Source organism: Nuphar pumila, chromosome 15, assembly GCF_984573655.1.
Source record: "Nuphar pumila chromosome 15, dmNupPumi1.hap1.1, whole genome shotgun sequence".
NCBI classification, from domain to species: Eukaryota; Viridiplantae; Streptophyta; class Magnoliopsida; order Nymphaeales; family Nymphaeaceae; genus Nuphar; species Nuphar pumila.
In genome coordinates, this window is record NC_143263.1 from 20,014,895 (window position 1) to 20,042,710 (window position 27,816).

General features: G+C 41.6%; 2 protein-coding genes across 4 annotated transcripts in view; one reads left to right on the forward strand and one right to left on the reverse strand.

Annotated features, from left to right (window-relative positions):
* Window positions 1-3,089: 3,089 nt before the first annotated feature.
* LOC149814729 (vesicle transport protein GOT1-like) overlaps window positions 3,090-27,816 on the forward strand; it is a 48,342-nt gene continuing 23,615 nt past the window's right edge. Inside the window, exon 1 of one of the 3 annotated variants that reach the window (XM_089988492.1) lies at window positions 3,090-3,449. The gene's annotated coding sequence lies outside the window, so the exon portion shown is untranslated. Of the gene's footprint in view, window positions 3,479-27,816 lie in introns of all 3 variants that reach the window. The other 2 variants (XM_089988491.1, XM_089988493.1) reach the window with 2 other exon arrangements.
* Window positions 17,827-27,360, reverse strand: LOC149814730 (uncharacterized). The gene is made up of 4 exons (XM_089990420.1): window positions 26,363-27,360; window positions 26,099-26,203; window positions 25,486-25,690; window positions 17,827-18,096 (listed from the first exon to the last, which is right to left on the reverse strand). Exons 1-4 carry the CDS (start codon window positions 27,358-27,360, stop codon window positions 17,827-17,829), a joined length of 1,578 nt encoding a protein of 525 aa, XP_089846546.1.

Genomic DNA, 27,816 nt, shown 5'->3' on the forward strand with positions numbered 1-27,816 from the left:
AGTTTAAGACCATGATGATTCACTTAGAGGAAAAACTCTTAAAGTTAAAAGATGTCAAGACTACCTTCTATTTTGTCTTTATTTCTTATTTCAGTTGACATAGATTTTTTGAAAGGCATGGAATATGTGTGAGATGATTTGCAGATCTGAATCAAAGAGGATCAAACCTTGAAAAAACTCTCTAAGATTGATTTTCAATACAGAGAACACATTTTTATGGATATATGTCACGATGGAATAAAAAGAGAAAAACAATTTTCAGAACAGGATAATTTTTGGGCTTCTAATGTGAAAAACGATTTGGGAAAAGCTTGTTTCTTGTTATTTGCTAGATCTTATTTGTTCCAACATGTTAAAGATGTTAATATTAGGTTATATTGATGAATCATAAGTTCTATAAGTTTTGAAAATTTGATGTGCTTGAATCTATATTATTGTATGCAAAAAACTATTTTAAACAAGGTTTTGGCAAAAACATTTTTAGGGTTTTGATGTTTTTGATAAAGAAAGTTGATCTGAGCATATATGGAGAATTATTTCATATTTAACATGATTAAACAACATGTTATTTTATAAAGAAACTATTTTTTTATAATTGTTTTGGGTTTCTTATGATTCTTGCATAGATGAAATCATATTTGAGATATTTTATAAAGGTTTTATGATTCTTCGATGATATATGTTATTGTTTTAACAATATTAGCACGAATCTGATAAAATATGTATTATGTGATAATGTAAATATGTTTAGAGCATAAAAATCTATGATTGTATGGATCTTTACCTTGAATCTCATTCTTACTTAATGGATCTTGCATGAGTTTGAATCTTAGCTTTTCTGTCATTATTTTTTATCCTGGCTTATTTTAGAAGAAAATTAATATTTTTATTAAAATGAAGTCAATAAATAAAAATAAAAATACTGAAGTGTTCTACACATCTAGGGATTAAATTTAGAATCTTCTTTCATTCCGTTTGGATCAGTTTTGAGGTCAAAACATACATGTTTTCTGCCTTGTCTGCAGGACTGTTCCGACCAACCATTTTGATAGTTCTAAAGACCCAACCAAAATTATTCAAAATAAATTATGAAAAATCTGGGTGAGAGGTAAATGTATAAAAAGATCCTGTAAAAAGGGTTTTGCCAAAAGATTTTTTTGTAGATTTGGAGAAATTCTCCAAGCGGGGATGAATTTCTACAGATGATAGGATCTGTCTTATATTTTTCCTAAACAGGGTTTAGTCTAAGAATTTTCTTGATATTATTACAACAAAATTTTTATTTCTTTTTCTATTTCTAGACTGTGTTCTTGAGATATGGGGGCAACCCCAATAAAAGTGGGATAATGTAATTTGGTTCCTATGATTTTTGGTGGGTTTTTCAAAACTGGGTTAACAGGAATCCAAATTTGCACATTATAACATGTATGCATAACTATGGATGTTTATCTTGAAATTTGAGCTGATATGCATGCAAACTGAATGTATTTCATGTTATTCTTAATTTATAATCATTTATATGACATGCATGTTAATGAACATTGTATATCATAAGGCATAATCAGTGTAAAGTAAATTGTTACAGATGTTGTTTGCATGTTTTAAGCATGGTCATGATTGCATGTGGTTGCAGCCTTTATGTGGGCATATGACATGGTGATAATGATATGTGATATTAGCATGTGTGTGGCTCGGGTGTGAGCTTGGGTAGTCAGATCAACATTGGCAAAATAATCAAGTTCTTATTGAGTAATACAAGTTGCACAAACACACTTATGCACTCACTCTTCTCATGTTTGCAATACTTTTCATGGGAAGTATCCAGTCAGATAAAAAAATTTATTTCCAAAAGTTGTTTTGAAAATTTATAGCAAAGGGCAGTTTCTTTCTTTTATTTTGAAAAAAAAATTAAAGCATTATTCTTAGACTTGGGTCATCATGCGTATTACATTTCATAAATCCCACCATGACACTTAGCCTTATGTCATCTAACATTGTCAGTTGTAAATATCATCATTGTCTTGTCATTTATTTGTCATAAAGTTCTTTAACATCATGATTTGATTGTGTCATCCATATCATTTATATAGCAATCATTCATTCATGTCATCTCGTTTGACCCAACAAAGGTTTACAAGTTGGTCCTATAGTAAGATTGTTTTGGCATTTTTTTTTTGCAATTTTAATCAATTCTATCTAAATTGGGTTTCTCACAATGCATGAATCATTGTCATAGATTTTACAAGAAGTATCATTTTGAGTCAATCTTTTAAAAACAAGTCTTTGTTTAGCTATATTTTGTCTTGCATGTTCTGTCTTGAGACTAATGGTTGATCATGGACAAGACCTCCCACTTTGCATGGCTACTCATTACGTTGAAAAAACTCTCGTGTGAAATAAGGTTCTTTCTTTGTTTTGAGACCGATGGTTGGTCGTCAACAAGGCCCTTCCATTTTGAATGGCTAATCATTAAGCCAAGGAGTGAAGAACGTTTGAAAATGTATTCTTGTTACATAGTTATTTTTTTTTGTTAAAGATGATAATATTGACTTCAAGCAAACTAATACCAAGTGTCTCCGGAATTGTTTTTTCAAAACATTGATCTTTCATGAGTAAGAAAAAATTGTCTTAAGAATTTGCTTCAGGATTACTTTGATCAAATAAGAGTATTTCATCATGCATCATGTTATATCATGTCATATGTATTTTGTAAATAGATGTACGTTAGGTCATATTGATGGAGCAACTCGATAAGTCGTACACATAAATCGTTTTAAACCCAATCCTTTTTTCAAAGGCACATTTCTTAAAAAGGCTTTATTCTATTTTAACCCGTCAAAAGTAAAAAATATCTATCTTTTCGATGCTTTTGCCAAAAGGCTTGTCTTCAATCTTTAAAAACAACCCTAATTTTTTTTAAACAAGCATCGGGAACTTGAGATTTGAATTTCCTTTTTCGTTCACCCCATCGCCTTTTCCCGAAATCGTAAGAAAATGCCCACGTGTGCACGGTGAGGGGTTGGCAGGGAACAAGGGGAAAAGACTGTCCGAGCCATTTTAAAAAATTACTCTGCGTTTCGAAAGAAAATTGAGCGACTTTTTTTCAGCTTGGCCAGCAGTTCAGGCAATCGTTTCCCATACTTGTGCGCTAAGTTCCCTCCTCTTATTTCGGATTTTCAGCAATGACGGGAAATTTAATTCCTTGCTGTCGAAGTTCTGAAGGACACGAGCGACATTTCTGAGAAACGCTTCGCCCTCTCTCTCTCTTCTCTCTCTCTCTCTCTCGCTCAGATCTCTCTCTCTCTCTCTCTCGCTCAGATCTCTCTTTCTCTCTCTGGCAGACAATCGGAGACCGGGATCTCTCTCTCTCTCTCTCAATCCCAAAGAGAGAGAACATCACTATCCGCGTGTATCTTTCTACTTCTTTGCTTCTTGGGAGTTGAGCAGAGGTATAGACCTTCTTGGCTTAACAGGACCGGTACCTCTCTCTCTCTCTCTCGTTATGAAATGTTGATGTCTTACTGTGATAATTTCTTTTTCCTTGACCCACATCAGATGATAGTTTCTATCTGTAGTATAGAGATACGGGCTTATATCTATTTCTTAGTTTTCTTTCCTTTTTTTATCCAATTGTTGAATTAGGTTTGTTTGATTCATGGATGATAGGAGATGCTTGTGTTTTCTATCTCATTTGTGGAATTCCCATGCATTTTCTGATACTTTTAGAAAAGAAAGAAATGTATGTAAGCTTTGGTATCGCGCAGTTTGGTTTCGCAGATGGGCTGTTTATTTCTTGGGGCTCGCTGTTTTTTTTCTTTTAAATTTCAGCCAAAGATCACGGGGCTTTCGTTTTCCTTGATTGTTGTTGTGAGAGGTAGTGTTACACGGATTTCCCTATAACCCCCTTCTCTTTTTGGTTGTGTTTCCCAAAGAAGATGAATACAAAGCAAATGGCAGAAAATGAATATATTGATATCACAATAGCATGGATTTTGGTAGGTGGTATTGGTAATTAGGTTTTCTAGTTTTGGTGTATGGTACAAATTTAGGCTTCATCTCCTGATTTATTGTTTTCCTTTTCTTTTAAGTTTCTTTAATGATGTGACCTTTCGTTTCTGCTTGGTATGACCATTTGTGAAGTTTGGTTTCTTTTTTGTTTGCTTCTTTTTATTTCCTTTCAATTTTCTTATGCAAGTTTCTACATCGCTTCATGATTCATGTTTTATTATGTTTTTTGGTCTCTCTAGCACTAGTGTGATCTTTGCCCTCTTTGTTGCTTTTGCGATTTGTCACAAATGATTCTGTTTCAGTTTTCTTTTTCAATTTTCTCCTGCCTTCTTTGCATCTTTATTTTTAAATTTCTTTTTGCTTGACTGGTTAGGTTATATGATTGTTCTTTTTCCTTTTTTTTTTACAAATTTTCAACTTTGATTTCATCTTTTTATCACATTACACATACATGCACGAAGGTCTTCTTAGAGGAAATTTTCCACTGTTTCCCATTTAACACATCAAATTCTCAAATTATGAGAAATTATGTTCTTCTTTCCAACTTCTTGTTCTTATTGTCAAGCTATTGGATCGGTCCTCCAAGTAGGGTTTTAAGTTCTAACTAAAGATCCTTGGTTTTGGATTTTTAATATCAACAATTTTTAGCCATTCCATTAACTCTTGCTCTTTTTTTCTCTTTTGTTTCTGCTAAGATTTTCCTTCGGAGGCCAATCATTTAGCTTTCTGGTTGTTCCTACCTAGGTGGGTTAAAGTAGATGAGTGACCCTTTTTTTTATGCTATTTCCCTTTTTTCTTTTCTTCTATGAATATGAACCATCAACTGCTCTTGTTTGCATTTTTCTTCCTTTCTTTATGATGTGTTTTTTTATACTTTATTGTTTCTACTAATATTTCTTATCTGCTGCTTTTTTTCTTTTAAGTCTTCCTATTTTTATTTTATTTTATGAGAATTTCGATCTCACCTAGTCAGTTGAATAGGCACTTAAGCGGGCTAGGCGCAAGCTTGGCACCTAGTCCTGAGCACCTAGTTAGCAGTTTAGGTTCTGAACAACTAGTCGAGCAACACATGCATGACTCATGTACGCATGCTCACATTTGAGTTGATAGACATATGTCTTCCAATATTATTTAATGGCCAAAAGTTGGTCTCTTTTTACCTTTTAGTGCACGGGTGGGCGTGGGGTAGTAATACATGATGGTTGGTGTCATTCCACAGTTTTTTGTGAAGTTAAAATTATGCCTCAAGGCATACAATTCAGGTTGTTTTGAAGACTAAGCATTTGGCTTTGGATTCGATCGTTCTTATATTTAAGGGTAATTGGATTGTCTTCATTGGCATCACCATCACTAAACGTCTGGGCTGCAATCTCACCATTTTTAGGACATTTTCTGTTATTCTTAAGTTTTAATCACCCTTTAAGTAAATTTATTTTTTTGTGTCAGTTATCATTGTTTTTTTAGATCTTGCATCTTCAAACATTTCAAGGCTTACAACTTGCCTCAAATTGCTCCTAAATTATTGCCTTCCCTTCTGCCTTTCAAAACCTTGTCCATGATTGAAATAATGCTTCCTGATGCTTCTCAGGTAGGGCAGAGCCCATAATTGTTAGAGGGTAGCACTCCTTCAAAGGTTCCACCAACCTTGTTAGTTTTTGGCCTCTAGGTGGTGAAATGAAATGGGGATCTTCGAAACACGAGCTTAGATTAACAAGAGCAAGTGTCAAGAATTACACTAAAGCATAACCCTTAAAAAGGGTATAACTGGAAACAAAATAAAAATAAAAATGTATTCTTTATTGATATGAAAAACCAATTGCTTAAGAAGCATTGGAGTAAAATACAAGAGGGGCTGCACCCTTTTATATACACAGCTGAAAGAGGACTCAATAGAGCTGTTGGGCACAGTCCAACAACTCTATTTAGAGCTGTTGGAATGTGTCAGTCCAACAGCTCTATTGCTAGTCAAGTCTGGACAGGACTTGACTAGCAACAGTCATTCTAGTTCAAACTGAATTAGATGACATAAAGACAAAAAATAAAAATAAAGGAAAAAAAAATTACAGAAAAGAAAGAAATGAAAAATGTATATATATATATATATAATAATATAATATTATTATATATACATATATGTACAGTTTTACATTTTAACACTCCCCCTCAAACTTACGGTACAATGAGCGAAAGTTTGTCTAAGAGAAAGTGAAATCGGGGAGCAGCGAGAGGCTTTGTAAAGAAGTCTGCTAACTGATATTCTGAAGTGACATATGGCAGATCAATTATCCCGTGTAGATATTCCTCTCTGACGTAGTGACAATCCATTTCGATGTGTTTGGTGCGTTGGTGGAATGTTCTGTTACTGGCAATGTAGATCGCACTTTTGTTGTCACAACACATTTGTGAAGCCTTTGTTGCTTCAACTCCCATGTCAGCAAGCAGTCGTCGGAGCCAAACTACTTCCATGGTCGTGGTTGCCATGGCTCTGTATTCAGCTTCGGTGGATGAGAGAGATACCTTCTGCTGCTTTTTACACCTCCACGAGATTAATGATTCCCCTAAAAAGACACAAAAGCCAGTGGTTGAGTGTCTGTTATTGGGATCACCTCCCCAATCAACATCAGTATATGCAATTAAATCAAGAGAAGAGGAGGAAGATAAAAAAAGTCCTCGTGAAAGAGAGGACTTGATGTATCTGATAATACGCATGACTGCTCCCATATGAACAGAAGTAGGAGCATGTTGAAATTGACTTGCTGTATGAACAACATGTGCTATATCTGGTCTGGTAATGGATAGATAGGAAAGTGCCCCGACAAGCTGTCTGTAAGGAGTAGGGTCTGCAAGAAGTTCTCCATCATCAATCTTCATTTTAACATTAACAACTTCTGAAGTGTCGACTTTCTTATCATCAGTAATACCAGACCTGAAAACAATATCAAAAGCAAATTTAGTCTGAGATAATAAATATCGTCTAGGAGAATAAGCAACTTCAATGCCTAAAAAATATCTCAACAAGCCCAAATCAGTCATTTCAAAATGAGATTTAAGAAGTGTTTTGATTGTTTCAACTCCCTGTTTATCGCTTCCGGTGATGATCATATCATCCACATAGAGAAGAAGCACAATGATCCCTGCATCAGAATTCTTAATAAACAAAGCAGTGTCAGTTAAACAGAATTGAAAACCAATATCAATCATAACACGACTAAACCTATCATACCAAGCTTTTGGTGCTTGTTTAAGTCCATAAAGAGCTTTTTCTAAGCGAAGGACTTTACCCTTAGGAATACTTAGACCAGGAGGGGGTTCCATATATACTTTTTCAACTAGCTTTCCATTTAAAAAAGCATTTTTGACATCCATTTGAAAAATAGACCATTTTTTGATAGAAGCTAAGGCAATTAAGGTTCGGACAGTAGTCATACGAGCCACCGGAGCAAAGGTTTCCTCATAATCAATCCCAGATTCTTGGGCAGAACCTTTGGCTACTAAACGGGCTTTATATCTTTCAAGAGTACCATCACTCTTGGTTTTAATTTTATAAACCCATCGACATCCTATAGTTTTCTTCCCTGGAGGAAGATCTTGAATATTCCATGTAGAAGCCTTTTCAAGTACATCTAATTCAGCTTTCATGGCTTCTATCCATTTGATATCATTTTTTGCTTGAAAATATGTGGATGGTTCTTCATATGAGTGAATTAATGCAATAACTGCCCTATATGTGGTTGAGAAAGACTCGTATGATACAAACTTTCCTGGAGGCCTCGAGATTCGGGTTGATTGTCTAGTTGGAATGTTAGAATATTTCTCAAGTGCACATGGAGGATTAGACTCTTGTCGCCTGGAATATTGAATACTAGTATCTCTATGAACTTCTTCATTTTCAACATTAAGATCAATAATTCTTTGATCATCATCAAAGTTACAGTCAAGGTCATATTCATTAGATGTTGATGTTAGATCTAGCAAAAAGGAGTACTCAGTGACGTCTTTTAATTTTCTAAAATCAAAGAAGCTCTCCTTTTCAAGAAAGGAAACATTTCTAGACACATAGTTTATTATTTTTGAAGTCAAAACATCTATAACCTTTCTGGTTTTCAGCATATCCTAAAAAGGCACAGGGAATCGCACGAGGGGAAAGTTTATCATTTTTGTCAGTAAATATGAAACATTTGCACCCAAATATTCTTAGTCTAGAGTAGTCTGGAGAAATGTTCATAAGTTTTTCAATGAGAGTGATATTTTGTAACGAAGAAGATGGCATCCTATTAATGAGATATGTGACAGTTAAGGCAGCTTCTGCCCAAAAGTCTTTCGGGACTTGATTTGCTATTAATAAAGTCCTAGTGGTTTCTATAATATGGCGATGTTTTCGTTCTGCCAGTCCATTTTGTTGAGGTGTATAAGGACAAGATCTTTGATGTGTGATGCCATGCAATTTAAGATAATTTTGAAAATCTGTGGATAAGAACTCTCCCCCCGAATCTGTGCGAAAAATAGTAATATCATTTTGAAACTTGTTTTTAACCATATTATGAAAAGTTTGAAAGTATGAAAATACTTCAGACTTATGTTTGAGAAAGTACATCCACGTATGTCGGGAGAAATCATCGACAAAAATAACATAGTAAACAAATTCTCCTTTAGAAATTACTGGTGCAGGACCCCAAACATCCGAGTGTATTAATTCAAGTGGTCTTGAAGAGAAAAAGGTTCTGTTCTGAAATGGTAATCTTTTCATTTTGCCGAGAATACAATCTTTACAATCAAATGATTCAGAGTTACAAAATTTCCCTAGATTTGGAAAATGTTGGATTTTGGCTATATGTGGGTGACCAAGTCTCTTATGCCACAGTTCCAACTCTATTTTTTGAATATTATAACAAAAAGCTTTCTTCGGCATTTCCAAAAAATCCATGTAATAGAGTCCTCCTTCTCTATGGCCTTCCCCAATCAGCTTGCCTGACTGACGATCCTGTACCCAACAACCATGAGAAGAAAAAGAAATATTACACCCATAATCAGAAATTTGAGATACAGATAAAAGATTTAAATTTAATTTGGGAACATGTCTAATTTCTGGAATAAAATTTTTTTTTGTTTTATAAATTTTTTCAAAATTTCCTATTCCTTCTATTTCAAGAGAAGTCCCATCAGCAGTAAAGACCTTTGACACACTTGTTTTATTTTTAACACATTTGGATAGACTTTGATTATTTGGGGTCATATGAAAAGATGCACCAGAGTCAGGAAGCCAAAAAATTTTACCTAGATCAGAAAAAGATGAGGTTGCTGCGCTGGTTGAAGCTTCAGATGAGGAAGAGGCACCTTTGATGAGAGGCTGAAGAATCTCCATTAGTTGGGCCAAAGAAATTGGTGCATCCTGATCTTTAGGCTCCGATCCAGCAATTGAAGCTCTTTTTTCTCTCAGCTCCTTAAGTTTGGGACATTGTGGCCTATAGTGTCCCGGTTCATGACAGTGATGACAAATAACTTTCTTCTTATCATAGTCACCATTTTGTCGGTTAAAGTGAGGAGGCCTATATGATCGAACATGATTCCCTGGTCTAGACACGGCTAAAACGGAATCATCTTCAATTTTTAAAGAACCTTTCCGGAGACGATTTTCTTCCATTGTTAACTCTTCAATAGTTTCAACAATAGAAGGAATTTTTCCCCGGTGAAGTAGGGCCGATTTAGTGGTTTCAAATTCCGGCCTTAATCCAGTGATAAACTGTTAAAAATGTTCAGCATCGAGTTGTTTCTGACGAAGCTCGATGTCTTCGGCACAATGCCACTTTGGTTCTAAAAGGGAAAGTTCTTCTCAAAGTTCGGACAACCCATTGTAATATTCACGAATAGTTTTGTCTCCTTGTGTCATCATTCGAACTTTTTCTTGGAGGTTGCACACGTGTGCAATATCTTTAAGGGAATACATATTCTTAAGGTATTCCCATGCCTTATCGGCATGATCAAATTTGGCAAGACTTGAGCATTTTTTAATGTCAATGCTATTGATAAGCCATGACATTATCTTCGCATGAGATATTCTCCATTCTTTCCATTTCTTCTCGTATGAGGCAATAGCCTTGATTTTCTCTTCTTCCGATAGAGGGACCTCTTTATCTCCCTCCTTTTTAGTAAGAGATAGCTTAGGTTCCGAATCGGAACCATCCACAATCCCCCATAAGCCTTTTCCCCATATATGGTGCTTCATGATTGAAGCCCATGTTACATAGTTCGTATCGCTTAGTTTCATAGGCATGATGGTGACTTTATCATTGTCATCCATCGATTACAAGGAGAGAAAGAATAGGGATAGAAGAGAAACAAGAAGGAAAATGAAAAAGAAAGAAAAAAAAAACAATACAACAAGATGTGAAATCTTCTCCAATGAAGTGATAAAACACTTCTCTTCAAGTGGCGAACACTTTTGCAAACGGGCACGGAAACCGAGGCAGCTTTTCCTCAAGATTTAGTACTTCCGCGGCTCTGATACCATGAAATGAAATGGGGATCTTCGAAACACGAGCTTAGATTAACAAGAGCAAGTGTCAAGAATGACACTAAAGCATAACCCTTAAAAAGGGTATAACTGAAAACAAAATAAAAATAAAAATGTATTCTTTATTGATATGAAAAACCAATTGCTTAAGAAGCATTGGAGTAAAATACAAGAGGGGCTGCGCCCCTTTATATACACAGCTGAAAGAGGACTCAATAGAGCTGTTGGGCACAGTCCAACAGCTCTATTTAGAGCTGTTGGAATGTGTCAGTCCAACAACTCTATTGCTAGTCAAGTCTGGACAGGACTTGACTAGCAACAGTCATTCTAGTTCAAACTGAACTAGATGACATAAAGACAAAAAATAAAAATAAAGGAAAAAAAATTACAGAAAAGAAAGAAATGAAAAATGTATTTATATATATATATATAATAATATAATATTATTATATATACATATATGTACAGTTTTACATTTTAACAGGTGGGTGGAAACTGGTAGTTTCTATTGGTTGCACTATATGTACAAGTGTATAGTATCATGATCCCTAGCCAATCTGATGTAGCCTTCAGAGGCTGCGATGCGATAATGGCAGTGAGGACACAGCCTCTTGATGCGATCTCCAACCCTCGCGTGACCTTGATGGAGGCTGGGAAGGCACGACTGTGTACAGTCGTGTGCTAAACAGGCTAAAACTGTAATAACCGAAAAAAAAATTTAATCATCCCGGACCCGGGTCGGATCCGGATCCGAGCCCCGTGAGGGGACGGCTATCGGTAGGTCGTAAGGGCCTACCGAGCGGCACCCGCTCCCCCTTTTCCTGCTTATAAATGAAGCAGGCGGGAGGGGGGGGGCATCAAATGCTTTCCCCTCCCCGTCGCCTCTCCTCTCCCCGACGCCGCGATTTTTCCCCCACCTCCTTCCAGCCGTCGCCGTCTTTGCCACCTGCCATCGCCGACACCTGCCAGCGCCCGCTACCCACCTCCGTCCGACACTGTCTGCCTCCGTCGGCGACCTCTAGGTGAGTCCCCCTCTCCCTCGTCTTCCTGTTTCCCCGCATGAGAGGGGGGAGCGAACCCCTCCGCCTGCGTCCTCGTCAGGAGGGTGGTGGTGGCTTCCGGCAGGGGGGTTTCGGCCCCCCCCTGCCTTGTGATTTCCGGCAGGGGGGCAAGCCCCCATGCCTTTTTGTGGCTTCCGTCAAGGGGGCTAGCCCCCTGCCTTTTGGAGGTTTCCAGCAGGGGGGCAAGCCCCCATGCCTTTTTGTGGCTTCCGTCAAGGGGGCTAGCCCCCTGCCTTTTGGAGGTTTCCAGCAGGGGGGCTAGCCCCCTGCCTTTTGGAGGTTTCCAGCAGGGGGGTTCCCCCCCCCCCCCCGCCTTGTGCTTTCTGGCAGGGGACGAGCCCCCCTGCCTTGTGCTTTCCAACAGGGGCTCGCCCCCTGCCTTGCGTTATTTGGCAGGGGGTTTCACCCCCTTGCCTTGTGCCTTCCGGCAGGGGGGCTCGCCCCCCTTGCCTTGTGCTTTCGGTAGGGGGCGAGCCCCCCCTGCCTTGTGCCTTTCGGCAGGGGGCTAGGCCCCCTGCCTTGTGCCTTCCGATAGGGGGCTAGGCCCCTGCCCTCTTATGTTTTCCGGCAGGGGGTTTCACCCCCCCTGCCTTATGCCCTGCCTTCCTGTGCTCCTCGGCAGGGGGCTTTGCCCCTACCTTGTGCTTTCCAAAAGGGGGCGAAGCTCCCCCTGCTCTCCCTTTTGCTTCCCGTCAGGAGGGGGGTTCTGTCCCCTGCCCTGTTTCCTTTTGAGGTGGTTTTGGCAGGGAGCCTCCGCTCCCTCCACTGCCTTGCTGCCTCTGTCCCCTATTTTCTGGGGTCCGGTACCATTGCAGGTCTTACCGGACCCGTTCCTCGTTGAATTATGGCGCATTGACCTCTTGTAGCTTTGCAGGTTGCACCACAGAGCCTTCTCGTGCTACGCGGCCTGAGACAGTGATCACTTACGCTCGCAAGCGTATAGACCCTCGCACCCCTTCTAGGTAGGGGTTTGCGTAAAAAGGAGCAGGAACAACGAATTGCTAAAAACAAAGGACTTAACCAATAAATTAAAACATTTACATATAGTATATATGTACGTCCTTTCCCGCACTTTACTTTTCTTGCACTTTACTTTTACTGTACTTTACTTATCATTGCCATCGCGCTATATGTGCCAAGGCTTTCCTTTTTGTGTACCTTTCTTTATTGTCTTTTACTTCCAGGACGCGGTTTCGCGATCCTGGTCCCGTTTCCTTTCTCTACTTTACTTTTCGTTGTCGTCGCGCTATATGTGCCAAGGCTTTTCTTTTTGCACTTTCCTTTCTTGTCTTTTACTTTCAGGACGCGGTTTCGCGATCCTGGTCCCTGTTGATTTCATTTGTTGTTGCTTCTGCTATTTCATACATATATATGTCACTCTTCTTTTTATTGCCGTAGTCTCAACCCTGCCATGGATTGGTAGGGTTCGACAGCAGAGCTTAGCCTTGCGTAAGAATGCAAGTATCAACGTTCGAACTCTGTAGTGAGTTACAAAATGAGATACTGGTTTTCCTGACTCGAGACTATACTTTTCCTTCCAGATTTCTGGTTGTCGTTGCAGGGTTTTGAGTTTTGGGTTTTGTTTTAAATCTGGGGGGCTGGGCCTCCTGTTGATTTTCCTTGTACAATGACTTTTTATTAAGGATTTAGTACTTTTTTCAACTGTCTGCTATTCATCGTCGTGGTCATGTTTGGATTGTCGAGCTAACGTGCTTGGGATTTGCAAAAAACTTGATTTTCAAAGTAGAAAGATACTTTTTGAAGGGTTTTCAGAACAACAGAGTTCAAACTTTCAGGGATTTTCCTCAAAAAACTTTAATTGTCAAGTTAAGAAATTTCGGGGCGTTACAGAATTGGTATCAGAGCAAGAGGTTGTGAAGAGTAAAGTCTCGACTACCGAGCATCCTGTTGCACTGTGAGTAGCTGTCCCCTTTTCCTTATTATTGTAGTTTTGGCCTAATTGGGGTAAGTTTTTATTCTTTGTGCCAGTTGTAAGATGGACGCATCCGGTAACCCTACTAGTAGTCCTGGCGGGTCCTCGTATACAGCTCGCACTCGCTTTTTTTCGGAGGGTGGCCCCTCTTTGAGTCAGGGTCGACCCGAGGGTTTTGCGACCGAGTTTGTGTCCTATTGCTCTTCGTTGCCTGTTTTCACGGATGAGTGGTGCACCCCGCTACCTTTGGCCTTCCAGGTTCCATTGGCGACAACTTAGGCCGAGGTTTTTTCACGGGTAGGCGGGAGGGTGCCCTCCTTCGTCCAGGTTCATCAACGGGTTGTTGTGGTGGATTCTGGGGAGCCTAACCCTCGGGAGGCGGAGTATAGCTGCGATCGTTGCGGCGTGCTTGGGCACTTCTCAGATCAGTGCCTTCGTCAGATTGAGCCTTCAGTCGCTCAAGGTTTAGTCGATCCCGTTCCTCCAGCCCCTGTCGCTGTGGCCTTCCCCACCCCAGCAAACAAGGGGGCGTCTCCTCCTCCACCGCCTCGGGTCGAGCCAACAGTTTTAGGCAAGACCCCAACTCCGTCAGAGTTTCATACGCCAGCCTCTTTAATGCCGATTGTTGTGCCTGAGTCTCCGACCATTTATGTTTCAGACTCGGATGTGTCGTATTCTCCAGAATACACGCCTGCTACTCCTTTTTACGGGGAATATCTCTCGGAGGATGACGATGATCTCCCATTTACCCCCAAGCGCAGATTTAGACGCACAGGGAATATGAGGGAATATCTCTGTTAGTTCTCTGGTCTCGTTTGAAGGGAGTCTTGGATGTTAAGAGTTGGTCTGGGTCTATATACTTTTTGTACTAGACTGCTCTCATTTTGATGTTTTTGTATCGGCATTGCTGAATATTCTGGATACTTTGTACAAAAAGGGATGATGAAATATAATATGTTGTTGTTTTAGTCTTTAGCTTAACTTAGTTCGTTGTATTATTTTCAAGGATGAGGAGAAGTTCGAAATAAGATTCCGCCGACGAATGGTCTGAGCAAAGGGGATTCGTGATGGATACCCTCAGCACTTTGGCCGAGGCGATCAAAAGTCAGGTCACCACACAAAGAGAGTGTGTTCCTACTGATTCGGGGGTCACTTACGAGAAATTCTTAAAGCTAGACCCTCCAACTTTCTCCGACAAGGTAGATCCCGACGCCGCAGAGTAGTGGATCCAAGAAATCAAAAGGGTGTTTTTGGTCCTTTCGGTTTTCGATGAAAAGAAGACTTTATTTGGGTCCTTCCGATTGAAGGACAATGCTAGAGTTTGGTGGGACGCGACTCGGAAAAGGCATTTCCCGAATGCAGAGGTCATCCCATGAGACGCTTTTAGGCGTGTGTTTTACGAAAATTACTTTCCTCCTCATGCGAGGGAAAAGAAAAAGGTGGAATTCTTGGAGCTGTGTCAGGGCAGCTTATCGTTGGGCGATTACATCGCCACATTTCAGCAATTGGAACAGTACTGCCCTACCCTTTTGTATAGTGAACGCGAGTGAGCAGGCAAATTTGTCTGTGGCCTAAAGGAAGGACTCAGGTACCGGGTCCTTTCAAGCACGCCCGTGACCTTCTCAGTAGCAGTTGAAGCAACGACTCTCTTAAATGATGATTGGGAACGTTCGAGAGCGGCACATGTTAAAAAGCCACCTGTATCTGGAGGTGACCAGAAGAAAGCACAGTCTCATGGTCAGGTGCGGCGATCACCTTTTCTCGTTAAGTTCGAAGGAGGGAAGCAACAAGGACCACCTGCAAAGAGGCAACGCTAGCAGAATCGCCCACCGCCTCGACGACCCGCAGGGAATGGATGCGCTAGGTGCAAGGGATCTCACGTCGGACAACCATGCCCCTTGGATACAGGGGGTTGTTTGTATTGCGGTAAGCTGGGTCACTATGCTCGTGATTGTCGCAAAAAGGCGGTCGATGAATTCAGGCAGTCGGGTGGAGTACCTCAGCTTCCTCATCAGCAACAACCCCAACCAACGTACCAGCAGCAGCAGCAACTGCAGAGCAGCGGAGTGAAGAAAGTCCCAGGGCGGCTTCGTAATTTATACCGACGCTTGCGGATCGGGCCTGAGAGGCGTTCTTATGCAGAATGGAAGGGTAATTGCGTATGCCTCTCGCCAGCTTAAGCTTCACGAGAAGAACTACCTGACGCATGATCTCGAATTAGCTGCTGTCGTTTTTGCTCTAAAGATTTGGCGTCATTACCTATATGGAGAACAATTCGAAGCGTTTACCGACCACAAGAGCCTTAAGTACCTCTTCTCCCAAAAAGAATTGAATATGCGACAACATTGCTAGCTTGAATTTTTGAAAGACTATGATTTTTTCCTTTCTTACCACCCGGGCAAGGCAAACGTGGTTGCTGACGCCCTCACTCGCAAGTCGTCAGGGGTTCTCGCCAGTGTGTTATCAACAAGTTGGAAGTTGCTCGAAGACCTTGCATCCTGGAATCCGTTTTCTGTAGCACCCGGTTCGGTGAGGTTGTCGAATTTGGTAATTCGACCTGACCTGTTCCTTAGGATCGTTGCCAGCCAAAAGGGCGACTCTCGCTTTGAAGAGTTGAGATCGCAAGCTTTGTGTGATGGTTCTTCTTTCCGCATGGGGGAAGGAGACAGTGTTTGGCTTGGGCAGCGCCTTTGGGTCCCAAATGACCCCACCCTGAGGAGTGAAATTTTAACTGAAGCCCATAAGTCGAGATATACCGTCCACCCGGTGAGCACAAAGATGCTGAAAGCCCTGCAGAGGAATTTTTGGTGGAATGGCATGAAGAAGGATGTGGCTGAGTTCGTCTCAAGATGCCTTATCTGTCAGCAGGTAAAGATCGAGCATCAGCGGCCAGGATGAGCGTTGCAGCCCTTGGATATCCCAGAATGGAAGTGGGAGGGAATCACCATGGACTTTGTAGTTGGCCTTCCTAGGACTCGACGCAAGCACGACGCGATTTGGGTGATCGTCGATAGACTCACCAAGTCAGCGCATTTTCTACCTATCCGCCTCGGCCAGTCTCTTGACAGCCTGGCCGATCTTTATATCCGCGAGATTGTAAGACTCCACGGTGTTCCGGTTTCTATTGTTTCTGACCGTGATCCAAGATTCACGTCGAGATTCTGGGGGCAGCTCCAATAGGTTCTAGGCACCAAGTTGAGCTTTAGCACGACTTTCCACCCTCAGACTCATGGTCAGTCTGAGCGGACTATTCAGACCCCGGAGGATATGTTGCGGGCCTGCATGTTGGAGTGGAAGGGTGAATGGGATTCCCATCTCAGTTTAGCGGAGTTTGCGTATAATAATAGTATCCACGCTAGTATCAACATGGCTCCCTATGAAGCCTTATACGAAAGGCTGTGCCGATGGCCCGTGTATTGGGATGAAGTAGGAGAAAGAAGACAGGAGGATCCTCTTGTGCTTCAACATTATTCGGAACAGGTGCGAATGATCCGGGATCGTCTCCGTTCAGCTAAGAGCCGACAGAAAAGTTACGCTGATCGTCGTCGTCGAGAGCTCGTTTTTCTAATAGGAGACATGGTGTTCGTCAAGGTTTCTCCGACCAAGGGGTTTTTTCGTTTTGGAAAGAAAGGGAAGCTAAGTCCCCGATTCGTTGGCCCTTTTGAGATTTTGGATCGCATCGGCGAAGCAGCTTATCGCGTAGCATTGCCTCCTCAATATGCATAGATTCATAACGTCTTCCATGTATCTATGTTAAGAAAGTATGTTCACGATCCTTCCTACATCATCAAGTTTGACGACATTCACATTGATGAGGATATGAATTTCGAGGAAAGACCGATAAAAATCATCGACCGTCGCGATCGGGTGTTGAGATCGAGGACAATACCTTTTGTAAAGATCCGATGGCAACATCATGGAATCGACTAATGTACTTGGGAACCTGAAGCGGATATCCGGGAAAAATACCCAGAGTTGTACATTGAAAAATAATATTAATGAAAATTTTGTGGATAGAATTTGTTTAAGGGGGTTAGGATATAATAACCGGGAAAAAAAATTTAATCATCCCGGACCCGGGTCGGATCCAGATTCGACTCGGATCCGAGCCCCGTGAGGGGACGGCTATTAGTAGGTCGTAAGGGCCTATCGAGCGGCGCCCACTCCCCCTTTTCCTGCTTATAAATGAAGCAGGCAGGAGGGGGGGGGGCATCAAATGCTTTCCCCTCCCCGTCGCCTCTCCTCTCCCCGATGCCCCGATTTTTCCCCCACCTCCTTCCAGCCGTCGTCGTCCCTGCCATCGCCGGCGCTCGCTACCCACCTCCGTCCGGCACTGTCTGCCTCCGCCGGCGACCTCCAGGTGAGTCTCCCTCATCTTCCTGTTTCCCCGCATGAGAGGGGGGAGCGAACCCCTCTGCCTGCGGCCTCGTCAGGAGGGGGTGGTGGCTTTCGGCAAGGGGGTTTCCTCCCCCCCCTGCCTTGTGTTTTCCAGTAGGGGGGCGAGCCCTCTGCCTTGTGTTGTCCGGCAGGGGGGCAATCCCCTTGCCCTCTTGTGTAAGAACGCAAGTATCAACGTTCGAACTCTGCAGTGAGTTACAAAATGAGATACTGGTTTTCCTTACTCGAGACTATATTTCCTTCCAGATTTCTGGCTGTCGTTGCAGGGTTTTGAGTTTTGGGTTTTTGTTTTAAATCTGGGGGGCTGGGCCTCCTGTTGATTTTCCTTGTACAATGACTTTTTATTAAGGATTTAGTACTCTTTTCAACTGTCTGCTATTCATCGTCGTGGTCATGTTTGGATTGTCGAGCTAACGTGCTTGGGATTTGCAAAAAACTTGATTTTCAAAGTAGAAAGATACTTTTTGAAGGGTTTTCAGAACAACAGAGTTCAAACTTTCAGGGATTTTCCTCAAAAAACTTTAATTGTCAAGTTAAGAAATTTTGGGGCGTTACAAAATTGGTATCAGAGCCAGAGGTTGTGAAGAGTAAAGTCTCGACTACCGAGCATCCTGTTGCACTGTGAGTAGCTGTCTCCTTTTCCTTATTATTGTAGTTTTGGCCTAATTGGGGTAAGTTTTTATTCTTTGTGTCAGTTGTAAGATGGACGCATCCGGTAACCCTACTAGTAGTCCTGGCGGGTCCTCGTATACAGCTCGCACTCGCTTTTCTTCGGAGGGTGGCCCCTCTTTGAGTCAGGGTCGACCCGAGGGTTTTGCGACTGAGTTTGGGTCCTATTGCTCTCCGTTGCCTGTTTTCACGGATGAGTGGTGCACCCCGCTACCTTTGGCCTTCCAGGTTCCATTGGCGACAACTTAGGCCGAGGTTTTTTCACGGGTAGGCGGGAGGGTGCCCTCCTTCGTCCAGGTTCATCAGCGGGTTGTTGTGGTGGATTCTGGGGAGCCTAACCCTCGGGAGGCGGAGTATAGCTGCGATCGTTGCGGCGTGCTCGGGCACTTCTCAGATGAGTGCCTTCTTCAGATTGAGCCTTCAGTCGCTTAAGGTTTAGTCGATCTCGTTCAGTAAGCATATAGATCAGACACATTGAAAATTGGGGAAATGTTCCAATCGTTAGGCAGTTCTAGGAGGTAGGCATTCGAACCTAATCGTCGTAGGACCTGGAATGGACCATATTTCTTAGGGCTCAGTTTATTATAAGTGCCCACGGGAAAACGCTCAGGACGCAGGTAAACCCATACAAACTGACCAACTTGAAACTGATAGTCGCGACGACCTTGGTCAACGAAGGCTTTGTACGCTTCGTAACTCTCAATGAGTTTGGCCCGGACTTGCCTATGTATATCATGCATGTATTCAACGGCATCAAAGGCGTCTGGGGCGGGGTCAGGGAGACTGGACACTGGAGCTAGATCGACGACATGAGTGGGCGACCGACCATAAACCACTTGAAAAGGAGACTTGCTCGTGGACCTATTGATGAAACTATTATATGCAAACTCGGCTTGAGGCAAGACTAGATCCTAGGTTTTAACATTTTCCCCTAATAGGCTCCGTAACAAGTTTCTTAAGGTGCGGTTCACAACTTTGGTTTGGCCATCGGTCTGGGGGTGGTACGCACTACTGAACTGAAGCTTGGTCTTCAATAAGGCCCATAACGATTTCCAAAAGTGGCTCATAAAATGCGTGTCACGATCAGAAGTGATTGTGTGGGGTAGACCATGGAAGCGAGCGATGTCCTTGAAATAATAGGACGCTACTAAAGAGACATCGGTGGTTCGCTTACACGGGACAAAAATAGTCATTTTGGAGAACCGGTCAACAACGACTAAAATTGAATCAAAACGACGTGGCGTTCTGGGGAGGCCCACGATAAAATCCATAGATACGTGCTCCCACGACCGTTCAGGAATGGGTAATGGAGTATACAGACCACTATTCTGACGATGACCCTTGGACACTTGACACACATGACAACCTTGAATGAACTTGACAACATCTTTGCGCATTTTGGGCCAAAAGTATCGTTCATCCAACAGAGTGAACGTTTTATCATGTCCGAAATGCCCTGCCAACCCTCCTTCATGTAATTCAGAAATCAACTGAAGCCTAAGGGAGAAATCAGTGTAATGAAATATGCGGAAAAGCAAAGAGTGCACTAAGCACTTACAACATCTACTAATGAACAAACAAGGAGGGGCTAATACCCAAACCCACAAGAGACAACACAACATAAAAATATAAATGCCTCTTATTGAAAGAGAGAGAGCTCTCAAGAGTAAAAAAATACAAGAGGGGAGCACCCCTATTTATACACAAGAGAAGGAGAGGGAGAGGGCCAAGAGGCCTTAAAAGGAGAGCCACCTAGGGGGCTCCCCATGTAGTCGTTGGGGGCCCCCAACGGTCACTAATGTGACCGTTGGAGGCCCCATCGACTACATGGTGGGGCCCCTTTTGAGTGAGCAAAAAACAAAAAATAAAAAATACATTTTACAAAAAATAAAGAGAAAAATAAACTAAGAAAAACAAGTACCCCTATCGGGTACTTGTGAAATGATAGAAATACCCCTATCGGGTATTATATATATATATAAAAGTATATATATATATATATATATATATATGAATTACATATATTTTAACACCCTCCCTCAAGCTTTACGGGGATATAACCGAAAGCTTGTTAAGGAGAAACAAAAACCGAGGAGCCGCAAGAGCCTTAGTGAAGAAGTCCGCCAACTGGTACTCTGATGTGACGTAAGGTAGTGCTATAGTTCCTCTTAGGTATTCATCCCGAACGTAATGGCAGTCCATCTCAATATGTTTAGTACGCTTATGGAAGGTGTGATTGCTTGCAATATAGATTGCGCTTTTGTTGTCACAACACATCTTCGAAGGAGTAGAGATGACAATGCCCATATCACTGAGGAGGCTTCTTAGCCACACAAGTTTCATGGTTGTAGTGGCCATAGCACGATATTCTGCTTCCGTCGAGGACAATGATACTTTGTGTTGCTTCTTGCATCTCCACGAAATCATAGAGTCACCTAAGAAAACACAAAAACCGGTAGTTGAGACACGGTCATTGGGATTTCCTACCCAATCTGCATCAGTATAAGCAATTAAATCAAGTGACGAGGCAGAAGAAAGAAAAACTCCCTTAGTTATGGTATTTTTGATATATCTGACAATCCTTAAGACTGCACTCATGTGCACGGTTGTAGGTGCATGTTGAAACTGACTGACAGAGTGGACGGCATGAGCAATGTCTGGCCGTGTGATGGATAGATAGGTTAGAGACCCAACAAGTTGCCGGTAGGGAGTAGGATCCTCGAGAGGTGTTCCATCTTCCAACCTTAATTTTGCATTGATGACTTCTGGGGTTTCTGTCTTCTTGTCATCGGAGATACCCGATTTGGAACAGATGTCAGCAGCAAGTTTCATCTGAGAGAGAATGTACCCTCGAGGAGAGTACGCCACTTCAATTTCTAAAAAATATCTTAAGAAACCAAGGTCAGACATATCAAAATTTTCTTTCAAAACCTTTTTAATATCATTAATGCCTTGCTCATCACTTCCCGTGATGATCATATCATCAACATAAAGTAGTAAAATAACTACAGAAGACCCTGCACTTTTCACAAACAAAGCAGTGTCAGTATAACATGAACGAAAATTTAAACTTGTCATTACATTACTAAATCTATCATGCCAAGCCTTTGGAGCTTGTTTTAAACCATATAATGCCTTTTTAAGTTTAAGAATTTTATTTTTACCAATACATACTCCTGGTGGGGGATCCATGTAAACTTCTTCATTTAATTCGCCATTTAGAAATGCATTCTTAACATCAAGTTGATAGATAGTCCATTTCTTTACAGACGCAATAGCAATAAGAGTCCTAACACTAGTCATTCTAGCAACAGGTGCGAAGGTTTCTTCATAATCTATACCATATTCCTGAGCATATCCTTTAGCTACTAATCGTGCTTTATAACGTTCTAATGAACCATCACTCTTGGTTTTAATTTTGAAGACCCATCTACATCCTATTGATTTCTTTCCAGTGGGTAACGAAGTTATTTCCCAAGTTTTTGCTTTTTCAAGGGCACTAAGCTCTAAGTTCATGGCTTCAACCCATTGGGGAATATTTTTGGCCTCATTATAGTGTGAAAGTTCATGAAATGAATGTAATGCAATTAGACATGCTCTATATCTAGGAGTTAGGGACTCATAGGAAACAAACCTATTTGGAGGATTGGAGATCCGACTGGATCTCCTTAAAGATGTTTCTTCAATGTCGGATCCTTGAGAGTATTTTTCTAAGGCACTTATCTGAGTTTGTTGACCACGCCTAACATATGTTTGGATTGGTCTATTATTCTCATCTACAGCATTATCAAGAGGGATTTCCTCTAGTTCATTCAAAGACTCATTAGAGATTTCCTCTTCTTGAGGAGTCTCATCTTCTTGAGATAGAAGATCAAATAAAAAAGTATATTCACTTTCGTCAATATCTTTAGTTTTCACAAAACCATTTTCATTTTCCAAAAATGTTACATCTTTGGATACATAGAGTTTGTTATTTTTCAAGTCAAAACATCTAAAACCCTTTTGATTTTCTCCATAACCCAAGAAAACGCATTCAATAGCTTTAGGAGATAATTTGTCCCGTTTATGAGTAAGGACAAAACATTTACATCCAAAAACTCTTAATCTATTGAAGTCAGGTGTTCTTTTAAATAGTTTTTCGTATGGAGATGTATTTTGTAAGGATGAAGATATCATTCTATTTATTAAATAAGTTGAGGTTAAGGCCGCTTCGGCCCAAAAATTCTTTGGAATTTCTTTGGAAATAAGGAGTGTCCTAGTGGTTTCCATGATATGTCTATGCTTTCTTTCGGCCAAGCCGTTTTGTTGAGGAGTCCTAGGACACGATCTTTGATGACAAATCCCATTTACTTCTAAATAGTTTTGAAATTCATTTGATAAATATTCTCCACCCGAATCGGATCTAAGAGTAGAGATATTACTTGAAAATTGATTTTTAACTATCATATGAAATTTTTTAAAAAACTCAAAGACTTCGGATTTTAAATTGAGAAAGTAGATCCATACATACCTAGTATAGTCATCGATGAAAGTGACATAATAGGAGTACCCTCCTTTAGACATGACGGGGGAAGGACCCCAAACGTCCGAATGGACTAACTCAAAAGGTCTTTTGGATACAAAAGTCCGGTTTGGAAAAGGAGTAGATTTCATTTTGCCAAAAATACAATTCTTGCAAACAAAATGTTTCTCATTACAAAATTTCTTTCCAAATGGAAAGGAGTACATTTTTGAGAAACTTGGATGTCCAAGTCTTTGATGCCAAATATCAATATTTTTATCTTGGACATGGTTACAAAAAGAGTTAATGGAGAGTTTCAAGTTGCTCATGTAATAGAGATCTCCCCTTCTATGGCCTTGCCCAATCAGCTTCCCGGACCGGAGATCCTGTATAGAGCAATCCTTAGTTGAGAAGGAGATTTTACATCCATGATCGCATATTTGAGCAACAGAGAGGAGATTTAAATTAAGTTGAGGTACAACTCTCACGTTTGGCACAAAGAAGTCTTTTGAAAAGTTTAAGGTTCCAAGACTTTTAACTTGTAAAGATGTACCATCGGCAGTTGAAACATAGGAGTTTTTAAAATTATTACATAAATCGGAAAGCTCATTTTCAAGGGGGGTCATATGGAAGGAAGTTCCAGAGTCAAGGATCCAAGACGACATACCTGGAGGAGAGGAGTAAGCTACGGCGGCACCCGAAGTTGATGGAATCTTGAGTAGAGTTTGTAGTGCCTCCGATAGTTGAGCAAGAGAAAAAGAGTTTGTTCCTTTGATTGCTTCCTCTTTCTTTTGAGTAGCTTCTTCAACGGAAGCAACTTTATTTTTTGGTGCTTCATTCAACTTAGGGCAATTAGGTCTTATATGACCCGGTTCTTGACAATGATGGCAAATGGCTTTTCTATAGTTGCCATTATAGTTATTTTGTCTTCCAAAATGTGGAGGTTTGTAGGTTTTCATATGGTTGCCGGGTTTGGATACGGCCAAGACATCATTTCCTCTTTTAATCATGCCAAGACGGGTTTCTTCTTGGCATATTTCGGCAATGGCATCTTCCAAGGGAAGAGGCTTTGATCTATGTAGGAGGGAGGATCTAACTTGTTCATATTCGGGCCTAAGCCCATGTAAAAATTGGAAAAAGTGTTCTTTTTCCATTTGTTCTCTCCTTAATTCCACATCTATACTAGAAACCCATTTTGGTTCTAGTAAGGATAGCTCATCCCATAGAGGGCCAAGAGTGCTAAAGTAATCCCTAACACTCATTTCTCCTTGCTTGATAGTCCGGATTTTTTCTTGAAGAAAGAATTGACGAGCAAGGTCTTTTTGGGTAAACATACCTTTCATGAAGAACCATGCTTCATTTGCCATCCTAAATTTGGCAATGTTGGCGCAAATCTTGAGCTCCACATTGTTCATGAACCAAGCAAGAATCTTGGCATGCTTACTCTCCCAATCTTCTATTTTAGATTGGTGATCTTCAATGGCCTTTATGCGGGCATCTCCTTCAAGAGCTTTTTCTTGATCGCCTTCCATCTTAGTTAGTTGGAGTTGTGGTTCTGGAATGGTGCCCATAACGTATCCCCAAAGCTTTTTCCCTTTGAGGTTGTTTTCCATGGCGGCGGCCCACATCATGTAGTTGGAACCATTGAGCTTGAAGGAGAGATCAATCTTTTGTTCTCCTTCCATAACAACCACTTACAAGAGAATATCAAGGAGAGAGAAACAAAAAACAAATATAGCTACACCACTAGCTATATTAAAAAGAAGAGCATACACAAGGCTCTGATACTATGTAATGAAATATGCGGAAAAGCAAAGAGTGCACTAAGCACTTACAACATCTACTAATGAACAAACAAGGAGGGGCTAATACCCAAACCCACAAGAGACAACACAACATAAAAATATAAATGCCTCTTATTGAAAGAGAGAGAGCTCTCAAGAGTAAAAAAATACAAGAGGGGAGCACCCCTATTTATACACAAGAGAAGGAGAGGGAGAGGGCCAAGAGGCCTTAAAAGGAGAGCCACCTAGGGGGCTCCCCATGTAGTCGTTGGGAGCCCCCAACGGTCACTAATGTGACCGTTGGAGGCCCCATCGACTACATGGTGGGGCCCCTTTTGAGTGAGCAAAAAACAAAAAATAAAAAATACATTTTACAAAAAATAAAGAGAAAAATAAACTAAGAAAAACAAGTACCCCTATTGGGTACTTGTGAAATGACAGAAATACCCCTATCGGGTATTATATATATATATAAATATATATATATATATATATATATATGAATTACATATATTTTAACAATCAGGCACACATAATTTGTTCCCACGGAAGAGGTAACCATTATGAATACTAAAACGGGGGTTGATGGTGCGATCTGAAGAGATGCACCCCTCCCAAACTTGTTGGAAATCAGGGTCCGTGGGGTATAATTCCTTGCACTGTTCGAACCCAATGACCTGCACTAACATAGTCATCAGGAGGCTGTTCTTCCTACTAAGAGCGCCTGCCAATTTGTTCAGGGTACCAGATTGATGGTGAATCGAGAAGGTGTACTCTTGCAAGAAGCTGACCCACTTGGCATGACGAGCACTCAACTTCTTTTGACTATTCGGATACTTTAATGCCTCATGGTCTGTGTACAAGATAAATTCCTTATAAATAAGATAATGTCTCCAATAACGAAGGGCTTGTTCCACGACATAAAACTCAACATCGTAAGTGGAGTACTGGCACCTGGCCTGAGTCAACTTCTCACTAAAGAATGCAACAGGTCTACGATTCTGAATCAAGACTGCGCCAATTCCCACCTTGGAGGCATCACACTCGACCTCAAAGACTGCACTAAAATCAGGAAGGGCTAAGACAGGAGCACTGGTCATTTTCTCTTTGATGATCGTAAAGGCTTTTCCCACAGCAGGCATCCACTGAAAACTAGTACCCTTGAGGCACTCCGTGATAGGGGCCATGAGGGTGCTGAAGTTTCTCACGAAACGTCGGTAAAAAGTGGCTAACCCGTGAAAACTACGGATCTCTCCAATAGTCTTTGGGATAGGCCAATCGACAATCGCACGAACTTTCGCGGGGTCTGCCTTAACTCCATCAGATGACACAATAAAGCTTAGGAATACGACACTGGACGTCATGAACTCACACTTTTTCGCATTGACATACAATTTTTCTCTCCTTAAAATTTCTAAGACCTGACGCAAGTGACTCAAATGGTCAGATAAAGATGAACTATAAATCAAAATATCATCAAAATATACCACGACAAACTTCCCTATACAAGGGCGTAGCACTTGGGTCATCATATTCATGAAAGTACTTGGGGCATTAGATAACCCAAATGGCATGACTAACCACTCATACAACCCCTCACGTGTCTTGAATGTCGTCTTCCACTCATCCCCCTCTCGGATACGAATCTGGTGATACTCACTTTTTAAATCGATTTTGGAGAAAATGGAAGCACCAGCCAACATATCAAACATATCATCCAAACGAGGGATGGGAAAACGGTATTTGACAGTGATGCGGTTTATGGCTTGACTATCTACACACATGCGCATGGACCCATCTTTCTTAGGGGTGAGCAGGGCGGGTACCGCGTAAGGGCTCACACTTTCACGAATAAAGCCCTTTTGTAGTAACTCCTGGACCTGCCTCAACAACTCGGCATGCTCGGAGGGGTTCATACGATACGCGGGGAGATTGGGGAGACTCAATCCTGGCACAAAATCAATAGCATGTTGCACGACACGCATGGAAGGAAGACCATTTGGCATAATGTCACTAAACTCTTCAATAAGGGGGCTGATGTCCGTAGGAACGGGTAACGATGTACTCATCGACGGCTTAGCCACCACAACATAACAATAACCATCCTCCTGACATTGGTTCAAGAAAGACCGGTAGGATAGTCCTGCTAGCCGGGGAACTCGCTCAGGCTTATCTACCGTGGGAAACCCCGTCTCCTTGATGGGGAGAAGGATTATCTTATGACCCTTAAATATGAACGAGTACGTGTTCCTACGGCCATCATGAATGGTCTTGCGATCAAACTGCCAAGGACGACCCAACAGGATGTGACACGCACTCATAGGGGCTACATCACACCACACCTCATCGTGGTAGTGCTCCCCCATGGAGAACCGAACTAAACAATGTTGGGTGATGGAAACCTCGTTTCCTTTCTTGAACCACACCATCTTGTAGGGGTGAGACAGTTTCTCGGTTCTCAGATTCAAGGTAGACACAACGCTCTCAGACACCATGTTCTCACAAGCACCGGTGTCGATAATAACATCACATGCGTGACCCTCACAGTTGCATCGGGTTCTAAAGATGTTGTTCCGTAGCCATTTTGCAGGGGTCGACTCACGGGGTGCGGTCAAGACATGACGGATGGATAATAAATTGTCGACGTTGTCGTCGAACTCTACGACTTCCCTCTCATCCTCATCCTCGACCAAAGACTCACTCTCACTCTCGGATGCTGACTCCACAGTACCTTCGACGATATGGGTGTTTTTGCTCACAGTGGGGCACCTGGACGCGACATGCCCTAGCTCCTGACACCTAAAACAACGGATGGTAGAATCACTAGGTTTGGCTTTAGACCGGGTATTGAATGCGGGTCCGGACGGATCAGGTTTGCTAAGTTTTGCTCTATGGGTAGACTTTGAGTCTTCCTTCCTAGAGGAGCTCGCTCCTCTGGTTAGAAAACTCGA